The sequence below is a fragment of the Zea mays genome, chromosome 8, assembly GCF_902167145.1.
Source record: "Zea mays cultivar B73 chromosome 8, Zm-B73-REFERENCE-NAM-5.0, whole genome shotgun sequence".
NCBI lineage: Eukaryota > Viridiplantae > Streptophyta > Magnoliopsida > Poales > Poaceae > Zea > Zea mays.
In genome coordinates this window covers 1,523,028-1,533,811 of record NC_050103.1, presented here as the reverse complement: position 1 = coordinate 1,533,811, position 10,784 = coordinate 1,523,028, and the positions used below count along the sequence as shown (strand labels likewise).

General features: G+C 42.9%; 1 protein-coding gene across 2 annotated transcripts; it reads left to right on the top strand.

The window, feature by feature from the left end:
- Positions 1-992: 992 nt before the first annotated feature.
- Positions 993-4,453, top strand: LOC100191208 (uncharacterized). Of its 2 annotated transcripts, XR_002263900.2 has the most exons (3): positions 993-2,189; positions 2,748-3,633; positions 4,198-4,453. XR_002263900.2 is itself a non-coding variant. In NM_001136643.1 (2 exons), exons 1-2 carry the CDS (start codon positions 1,112-1,114, stop codon positions 2,777-2,779), a joined length of 1,110 nt encoding a protein of 369 aa, NP_001130115.1. In that variant the 5' UTR covers positions 1,040-1,111; the 3' UTR covers positions 2,780-3,014. The 2 variants fall into 2 exon arrangements, 1 of the variants encoding a protein (NP_001130115.1); NM_001136643.1 differs by lacking the exon at positions 4,198-4,453 and having other exon boundaries at positions 1,040-2,189; positions 2,748-3,014.
- The last annotated feature ends 6,331 nt before the right edge of the window (positions 4,454-10,784 follow it).

The window sequence follows — 10,784 nt, the reverse complement described above, 5'->3', positions numbered from 1 at the left end:
TTGGATAAGTGAGTACACATAGTTGACAAGAGAACAAGTGAGCAACAACACAAGAAGAAGGTTATTCACAAAGTGATAGTTGTGAAGAAGGATTGGAATGAGAAGGTAGTCTACCCACACCAAACCATTTGTGGTTCCCCTTTAGCTCGACAATAATAACTAGAAGCAATAAAAACTTCATCTTTAAGGGTTAGTTTGGAAACTCAAACCTCTTCTGCAATGGAGGGGCGCTCAGTTTCCAAACTAGCCCTGATAGGTTTACATTTTATAGCATGGGTTTGTAGTACTTGAGGTCGACATGGCCAAACAATATATAAACTACCAAGGGGGTTATTTTGATCATCTTTTGTATTCAAACTTGATTTTATAATCAAACTTACAATGCATGTGGATGATAAATTCGGACCTCTCTTTTATGCCTAAATACATTTCATTTAAATACTTATTTTGTTTATTAAAATATCAGAACTTTTGGATGCATTATAAATTTATTATATCCATTTAAAATTTTCATGTGCACATAAGCTGTCATAATGGTACAGAGAAAAACTAAGTTAATGTTTGGTTTTCGTAAATAGCAACGGTAATGATTCACACTCGAGTAACAATGGTTATACGTGTGAATAGACTGGTATCAATTTCTAGTGTGATATGTGATTACGGTTAGACTTAAACAAACATGATTTACGTTATCTGTCCGTGATGTTACAATTATGTGAACCAAACAACACCTAAAATTTTTTATGTTACTGTCATAGTGGAAGTGAAGTTTTTTTATGATGTCACAGTGATATAGAGGAAAAACAGAAGTTTTGATGCATTTTACAACCAGGGACAAAAACATCATTTTCATTCTACGTTAACCGCTGTTACCATTAATTTAGACGGCAGCTTTATAAATATTTAATGGTATGGAAGTAATATCGATCTTTTTCATATTATCACATACTCCTAGCTAAAAGGCTTAAACGACGCCAATTGATGGTTGCCTGGCGGAGAGGTGGCCCGTGGGCCCTCGTCGCTTCCTACCTCTTCTCCCTGTTCCCGTTCCCCAATCGGCTTAAATGCGCACCAAAACCAAATCCAATCCTCGATCGGCCGCGTGCACGGCATGGCGTCTCCGCCGCCGGATCTACTAATCGACGACGCCACCGCCGAGATTCTCCTTCGCCTCCCACCGGATGACCCAGCGTGCCTCGTGCGCGCCTCCCTTGTCTGCAAGGCTTGGCGGGAGCTCCTCTCTAGCCCCATCTTCCTCCGCCGCTACCGCAGATTCCACGGCGCGCCGCCCCTGCTTGGCTTCCTCTACAACATCTACGACGAACGCCCCTGTGCTCGATTCGTCGTCGCCGCCGACGCCGCCACCACCTTCCCCTTCTCTGCACCGGCGTTCGACCAATTCGATTTGTGGTTCATCGAGTGCCGCCACGGGCGCGCGCTGCTACAAACTTTCGAGCGGCATGCGCCCGCGCGCCTCGTCGTCTGGGACCTCATCACGGGCGACCAGCAGCACATACCAATGCCCGTGCCCGGGTACCCTTACTTCTGCCGCACCGCAGCTGTTCTCTGCGCCGCGGATGGCTGCGATCATCTTGACTGCCACGGGGGCCCATACCTCGTCGTCGTCATAGGCGCCTACGAAGAAGATACTCTCAGGTGGGCGAGCGTCTACTCATCGGAGACTGGCGTATGGACTACGTCATCCTCCATTCAAATTGATGCCTACGTCGAGCAAAGGCCCAGCCTCCTTGCCGGTGACGCGCTCTACTTTAGCGCACAGGAAGGCAAAATAATTGTCAAATACGACCTCAATGGACAGAGCCTACATGTGATCAATGCGCCGGATATGTTTGAGCCAACAGAGGGCATTGCTGTGACCGTGGAGGACGGTGGTTTGGGACTCGCCGGAGTGAAGGATGGCAACCTCCACCTGTGGTCATGGCAGGCTGGTCCTGGCGGCATTGCGGAATGGGTGCAAGGCAGAATCGTAAAGTTGAGGACGCTCTTCCCTATTCTTAAACCGCTGGACTCACTTGATGTGATTGGCTTCCAAGAGGGCACAGATACCATTTTCATTAGCATAGATATGGAGGTCTTTGCAGTCACGCTCAGATCGGAGCAGGTGAAGAAGGTAGGCAAGACGGGCTCCAAATATGCCATGGCACCCTATGTGAGCTTCTACACTCCAGGTACTGGCCTTGTGCTCTTCTTTAACATGTACACCTTTTATATATAGATGTTTGTGTTGTCTGTGATCTGCAAAATTTAGTCAAACAGAGGATAAGTAAGCTTTTACTTAAACAGGAATATGAATCATGGTATCTGTGCATAGGAGTCAGCAGCAATGTATTTATGAAATTGGAAGGCTGCATTCTCATATGCACCACATTACATTTACGGGTATTTAACCCTAGTATGTACAACACAGTTTTTCATCTGACTATATGTTTTTCGTTGTGATTTATGTGTCATACTATAAGAGTTAGCAAAACCAGATTGTCATGTATGATGTATGAACTTATAGCTTTTTTGTGGTACCTGTTCTCACTAGCCTAATCTAGGTGTGGCTCTAGATGTTAAGAAACTCGTGAAATTAGCTAGTTGTTTATGGAACTTGATGATCTTTTGCTCTTTTACTTTATTTATGCCTCAATGGCCTATCTGATGCATGTTCCAAATCCATGTACATGTCTCAAATATGTGTAAACTGTACATGGTTGAAAGTTCTCTGCATTGTATCTTTTCAGATCTTGCAAAGGGCAGATTGCTATCACCATGAAGATGCAGTGATCCATCCATTAACATGGCCGTGACACTATTGACTTCTTAAGGAGATGATGAGTTAAAGTGTTTTTCCAGTTTGGACGGTTATGGAAAAAAAGCAAGTTACCATGTTCATTCAGAAAAGTTTAGTTTCTTACCTGTGCAGTTTAAGTAAGGAACTGTAAGAACAGGATATCATCGTCAAAATGTCTAGTCTATTAGTTAAGCTGTTTAAGGGATTGGTTTGTTTTATTGTGGCCTTTTCGCTATTGTTATTTTATAAGGGATGCCCTGTGTCTATAGAAAGTGAGGCTTTCTCCAGCAAATCGTGCATATAGCCGTGCAAAACACTGTTTTGCACTGTAGATAGCACTATTTGCAGAGTGGAGTTGAAATAGGTGGTGGGATAGGTAATGAGATATGAGAGCTGCTGGAGATAGCCTAACTAGAAGAACTGCACAACTCTAGTCTGAGCAGCTTATAAAATAGCAATAGATAGCAATCAGTACCGATCGGTTTAGCTCCGATGTCGGTCGGTTCGACCGGCCAGTACTGATCCATGCACTGGAGAATCAGTTGGTACCGACCCTTACCGGTGAGTACCGACCACATGTTGCACGTGCCATATCCTGATTGTTTCACACCTTTTTGACTGTTTGAAGTTCGAAACATTTCAAAAAATATATATAAATTTTCTAAAAACAACTGGCTCACTTGATGTGATTGGCTTCCAAGAGGGCACATATACCATTTTCATTAGCATAGATATGGAAGTCTTCGCAGTCATGCTCAGATCGGAGCAGGTGAAGACGGTAGGCAAGACAGGCTCCAAATATGCCATGGCACCCTATGTGAGCTTCTACACTCCAGGTACTGGCATTGTGCTCATCTTTAACCTTTACATCTTATATATAGATGTTTGTGTTGTCTGTGATCTGCAAAATTTAGTGAAACAAAGGGTAAGTAAGATTTTACTTATACAGGAATATGAATCATGGTATCTGTGCATAGGAGTCAGCAGCAATGTATTTATGAAATTAGAAGTCTGCATTCTCATATGCACCACATTACTTGTACGGTTACGGGTATTTAACCCTAGTATGTGCAACACAGTTTTGCATCTGACTATATGTTTTTCGTTGTGATTTATGTGTCATACTATAAGAGTTAGCAAAACTAGATTGGGATGTATGAACTTATAGTTTTTTGTGGTTGTTCTCACTAGCTTAATCTTGGTCTGGCTCTAGATATTAAGAAACATTCATGAAATTAGCTAGTTGTTTATGGAACTTGATGATCTATTGTTCTTTTACTTACTTTATTTATGCTTCAATGACCTATCTGATTCCTGATGCATGATCCAAATCCATGTACATGTCTCAAATATGTGTAACTGTTACATGGTTGAAAGTTCTCTGCATTGTATCTTTTCAGATCGTGCAAAGGGATTTCTATCACCATGAAGATGCAGTGATCCATCCATTAACGTGACCGTGGTACTATTGACTTTTTAAAGGAGGTGATGAGTTAAGGCCCTCCGCACTCATACTAATATAAATTTCTACCCTAAAAAGAATATTCTGTCCTAGTCAGCAAAATTCTTTAATCTATACCACAATTCTCCGCACACATGTTTACTCTATATCTCAACCCTATACTAATTATCATATATAATTTTATTTCTTCCCAATTCTCTTTCTCTTTGCACTCAACTATTGAAAGACACAGGTTGTCCGCCCGTGTACGGCGAGTAGGAGGGAACAAACTCTACAAAAGTACAAATAGAGTTTTCCATGCTCTCTCAAATTTTACAGTTGCATTTACAAAGTGTCTGCGCCATTTGTCTACTGCATATGTATACCGTTTGCTTTGGCGTTCGTCACCGCGGCCAGCCTAAGTGTTTTGTTTCCGGTTTGGACGGTTTATGGGAAAAAAAGTAAGTTACTATGTTCATTCAGACTATAGTTTCTTACCTGTGCGGTTTAAGCAAGGAACAGGATATCATAGTCAAAATGCCTAGTCTGTTGGTTAAGCTGTTCAAGGGATTGGTTGGTTTCATTGTGGCCTTTTTCCTTCTTGTTATTTTATAATGGATGCCTTGTGTTTAGGCCACCTAAAATTTATCCATAAGCATTATTTTGCACTATAGACTGTACTGTTCTTAGAGTAAAGTTTGAATATAGGTATTGGTATGATAAGCTGCTGGAGATATTCTTATATAAAGTGACTAGAAGAACTGTACAACTCTAGTCTGAGCAGTGGCTTCACACATCTGTCAATGCTGTCGTTGGCTTCGTAAAATTGTCACCAACTTCGATGACACCTTGTTTAACCTCCTTTAATCATTTACTTCGGTCCCGTTTAGTAAGAGGGACTAGTTTTTAGTCTCGTTTAGTCCCTATTTTAACAAATAGAAGGACTAAAGTAGAGACTAAATGACTTTAGTCTCTATTCTCTTAAATGGGTGCTAAAAGGGACTAAAGGACAACATTTACTCTGTAACACCCGGTTTTAATGGACAAAGTCGGGTGCATCTTATACATGCGCCAAAGAAGACAACATATATAATCACAGAGTGTATAGAGATAAATGTCACCATAATCAGAGTACTTATTACATAGCGGAAGACTTAATACAAAATAAAAGAATAAACATAAAACGAACTAAGGATCGTCGGCGCCAATGTCAACTGAGAAACGCCACCTAGATCAAGTCAAAAGCCTCGGTGTTAGGCGGCTCCTCTTCGACCACCTGTTCTTCTCCTGTGGGGGGTGTGAGATAGCAAGAGTGAGTTCACATACGTTCATAGCTCAACAAGTCGTGGGGAATAATGTGGCATGAACTCACCAAAGGTGGGAGTTCATGAAGTGTAAGGCTGATCAATAAAATAGAGGCTGAAGCTGAGCATTGCTTTTATAAGTTGGTCAAAATTTTATTAGCAGTTACTAAGTGTAAGTGAATACCAAACCATAGTAATAATAAATAAAAGTAATAGTAAAATAATCCCAAATGCAATGGTATGACAAATTAAGTTTAAGTTCCATAAATTAATCATGTGAGTGTCCGAGCCGCTCATGACCGTGAGCACGGCTAGTATACCAGTTTTACACTCTGCAGAGGTTGCGCATCTTTACCCACAAGTCGTGTTACCCATTTGCCACGGAGTTGATCAGACCCCATACACCTCTACCAAGGAAGCGAGGCAGGGTACCACTACGAGGCCTTTACAAAGTTCCACTAGCTTCAGACTACCCGCTACAGTTTATAGGAAGCTCAGTGCAAGAATCCCTCGCCTGACCGCCATCGCAGCAAAATCAACTCAAGGACCTCCCTACACTGACCACTCCCATACTGCCCTTGTCCCTTTCGGGTAAGATAGCCATCCACTAGCTTTCCTAGTTAATCAGCCAAGGGCGTCCCATTAAACCCTTGTGGTAGCACTGTTTTCCGAGGTGGTTCTCCATGTTCCCATTAACATAATGATCTTATCATGAATAGTAATGAATAAACAGATAATAAAGAGTGTAATCATGAGTAGTAAATATCTCTATACCCAAATCCACATAAAGCAATAGCATGTACTACCCAAAAATCTAGTAGTAAAACCAGTGGTGAAACAAGGTATAAAGATAGTCAAAATCTAGGGTAACCTATTGGGTCCCAGCAAAATTATCCTATGCAGATCATTATGATTAATAAGAACATGAATGGATAAAAGAAGTGATCAAGGGCACAACTTGCCTTCAACGAGCTCCTGCTTAGCAGTCTCTACCAGCTGAACCCCAGAATCCTCTGTAGCTTGCTCGTCTACTCGCATCAACACAATGCATACATAGTATAGCAAAAATTAACATTACACCAAATATATAAATAAAATACACAGTAATAATCTAGACACTAAAATGAGATCATCGGAACTGGAATCATTAAATTTGGAGTTATGGATTTTAAGTTATGGATTTTCCAAGGTTTTACGTAGCTAATACAGGATTAAGTACTAGATAAATTTTAATTTGTTTTTCATGCCAAAACAGTGGCACAAATAGATAGACAATAATATTATGAAAATTTAGGAACTGGAATGGACCAATTTGGAGTTCATATGGAGTTTCTATGAATTATACAAATTCTAGGTATTATTTTTATTTTAAAAACTCATTTTCCAATTCATTTTTCTGATTTAATAACCCACTGGACTGGGCCTCAATAACAGAAAACAGCAGGGGCCACGAGGTAAAATATTCTAGACACAGTGAACAGCAATATGGGATGGCGGGTTGATTGCTTAGAACTCCAGGGGCTCTTATGCAATTCGGCCATGGCGAAAGGGTATCGGTGAGTATCGACCGCACGATCAGAACCCGACGGCGCAGATTAGAAACCAATCCCCTGCGAATCGGTATGCAACGGTGGTCGAAGGATCGAGATCTGACGGCCACTCTACTTCCATAACACGAATTAAATCTAGACCCTCCGATCGACGCTTGACGACCCAGATCGAACTCGACCGAAGGGGAATCCCAATCTAATCAGAGCCGCGCAAAACACATCCAACGGTCCGCGACGCTTCCCCCAATTTCTCTGCCAGCGACGGCGGCGCCGCCCGACATCACGGCGCCCTCTCGCCGGAGAGAGGCAATCCGACGCCATAACGCACAATCCTCACCACGGGCGGGTGCTACACCGAGCTGGCAACAATTAGGAACGATATGGAGGCCGTACCAGTAAGTTGGTCGACGCTAAGGAGCTTCCCACCATGAATGGCGGCCCAACGGCGCAAACAAAAATCCGGCGAGCAATCTACGACTACCCACCGATCCGACTGCTGCCCTATTGGGGTAACACGGCCCCACGGATGTAACGAGCAGACTAGTGCACTTACCAGAGGTCAGGGTGGAGATGGTGAGCTTGGCCACGGCGCAGGCGGTACTGCGACAATTACACGGTGATGGACAGCGCTTGGCGAGGAATTCCTGGTGCCTGCCCGACAATCCGACTCCGGAGCGCCCTGAGGAGGTCTCCGATCACCTCCGACGGACACGCAGGGAGGCGAATGCGGCTGTCGACGGTGATGGTGGATCTCTCGTGCTCTGCCCCCTCCCCTTTCTCTCAGCTGGCTACCGAGGTGGGTTTAAGGCTATGGCGGCGGACCTACTGGGTCTTATAGGCGCACGGCACGGGGTACTCGATCCGCAGATTACGACGCTGACCGGCGAGGCTTCCGCGGCGATCCTGCGCGACGCGCGCGGAGTTCGTTGCGCGCCGGGCAAGGAGGACGACTGACATGGCGGGCCCACAACACAGAGACGAGACCCAACGCGTGCGGTAGATGGACGTGGGGCCCATGCGTCAGTGTGGAGCGCGCGGACGAGTTCGGTTGTGGGCCGAAATTTAGATCCCGCGGCCCAGGTAAGCTTTTATCCCTTTTTCTCTTCTTTTGTTTTGTTTTTCTGTTTTCTTTTATTTACAATTCTTTTGAATCCCAATTTTGAATGCAATCTCAAATGCAAATTTAAACTCCTTTGAACTATGCATATTGGTCATACCAAATTATGAGGGTTTTATTTAATTATAATATTATTTTGTATTGGATATTACTTCCTTCTTTCCTCTAATCCTCTTCTCGTTATTATTTTATTTTTGCTCATATTATTATTGTTTTAAATGCACACACAAAAATCCAAGATTATGCCATGGTTTATTTCTTTTGTCTTAGTGGAGTTTTACTCATTTTTAATCATGATCAGGCACATGTGATGATAGATAGAGATGCACACACATACATGATTGTAATTTCTCCTTTTTGATTTTCTTACAAAGTGGGTATTACAAATCCTACCTCCCTTAAAAATAATCTCGTCCTCGAGATTTAAGAAGATCTAGGGAAAAGATGGGGAAAATCTATGCGAAGCTCTTCTTCTCTTTCCCAAGTTGCTTCATCTTCTCCGTGGTGACTCCATTGTACTTTGCACATCTTTATCACCTTTTTTCTTGTAACTCGAGTCAAAGTGTCCAGAATCTTGATAGGGTACTCAGCATAAGTCAGGTCATCTTGAACACTAAGGTCCTCCATTGGTAACTGCTCCTCAGGAACCCTGAGGCACTTCTTTAGCTGTGACACATGAAATACATCATGTACATCTGACAGATGATCGGGTAACTCCAGTTGATATGCAAGTTCTCCCACTCGCTTTAAGATCAAGAAAGGTCCAATGAAGCGAGGAGACAACTTTCCTTTAACTTTAAATCTCCTCATACCCCGGAGTGATGACACCTTCAAATAGACATGATCACCCTCCTTAAACTCCAGTAGTCTTCTTCTATTATCAGCATAGCTCTTTTGCCTAGATTGTGCAATTCTCAAATTTTCTCTTATCATTCGAACTTGTTCTTCTGCCTCTTGAATAAGCTCAGGCCCAAAGAACTGTCTTTCTCCAGTCTGATCCCAATACAGTGGTGTCCTACACTTTCTACCATACAGAGCCTCAAATGGTGACATCTTCAAACTGGCCTGGTAGCTATTATTATAAGAAAACTCAGCATAGGGTAAGCTCTTCTCCCAACTGCCACCATGCTTGAGAGCACAAGCTCTTAACATATCTTCTAGCACTTGATTAGTCATCTCTGTCTGTCCATCAGTCTAGGGATGGTAGGCTGAGCTAAAATTCAACTTTGTATCCAAACAATCATGTAACTTCTTCCAAAACCGAGAAGTAAACTGTGATCCTCGATCAGACACGATCTTCTTAGGTACTCCATGTAGACAAACTATCCGAGTCATATACAATTCTGCTAGCTTGGCTCCCGTGTAGTTAGTCCTCACAGGTATGAAATGGGCCATTTTTGTCAATCTGTCCACAATTACCCAAATAGAGTCATACCCAGCAGGGGTGCGGGGTAGTCCAACAATGAAATCCATACCAATTTCTTCCCATTTCCACTCGGGAATCTTAAGCGAGTGCAATAGTCCAGCGGGTCTTTGATGTTCGGCCTTGACTCTTTGACACACATCACACTTAGCCACATGTGCAGCAACATCTCTTTTCAGTCCATACCACCAATACTTTTGCTTCAAATCCTGATACATCTTAGTGCTACCAGGGTGGATAGAATAATCAGGATCATGAGCTTCTTTCAATATAGTCTCACGAAGGCTATCAATCTCCGGAACACATATCCGATCTTTGAACCAAATAGTGCCTTGCTCATCCTCCGTGAATTCCGGGACTCTTCCTTCAGTAATCAGATCCTTAATCTCTTGGATTTTAGCATCAACAACCTGACCTTTACGAATCTCTTGCTCCAAGGTAGGTTCCAACTCGATGGTAACTCCTTCAGTGTGTGTAACAATTCCCAAGTTGAGTCTCTCAAAATCTTTTGCTAATTCATTGGGTAGCTGGACAACAAAAGCGGAGTGAACATGCTCCTTCCGACTCAAGGCATCTGCAACCAAATTCGCCTTGCCTGGGTGATAGTGAATCTCCAAATCATAATCCTTGATGAGCTCCAACCAACGACGTTGTCTAAGGTTGAGATCCTTCTGAGTGAATATATACTTCAAACTCTTATGATCCGTGTACACTTGACATTTGGTTCCCATAATGTAATGTCTCCAAATCTTAAGAGCATGCACAACTGCTGCCAGTTCCAAGTCATGAGTGGGGTAGTTCAATTTATGTTTCCGCAACTGACGAGACGCATAGGCGATCACATGTCCTTCTTGCATAAGAACACATCCCAATCCTTGGCCACATGCATCACAATAAATGCCAAATCCCTTCTGTAGATCTGGCATAATCAATACTGGTGGCGACATCAACCTCTTCTTTAATTGATCAAAGCTGTCTTGGCATTTCTCATCCCACTTAAATTCTCTTCCTTTCTCCAGAAGCGATGTCATAGGCTTGGCAATCTTAGAAAATCCTTCAATAAATCTCCGATAATATCCTGCGAGCCCCAAGAAACTACGAATCTCGGTAACTGTAGTGGGTACTCTCCACTCCATTATCTCCTCGACCTTA

Excerpts from the sequence above, each read along its gene's own strand:
- LOC100191208 (NM_001136643.1), top strand. The coding sequence starts at position 1,112 with ATGGCGTCTCCGCCGCCGGATCTACTAATCGACGACGCCACCGCCGAG. Across the intron at positions 2,190-2,747 it reads TGTGAGCTTCTACACTCCAG|ATCTTGCAAAGGGCAGATTG; the intron begins GTACTGGCCTTG and ends GTATCTTTTCAG.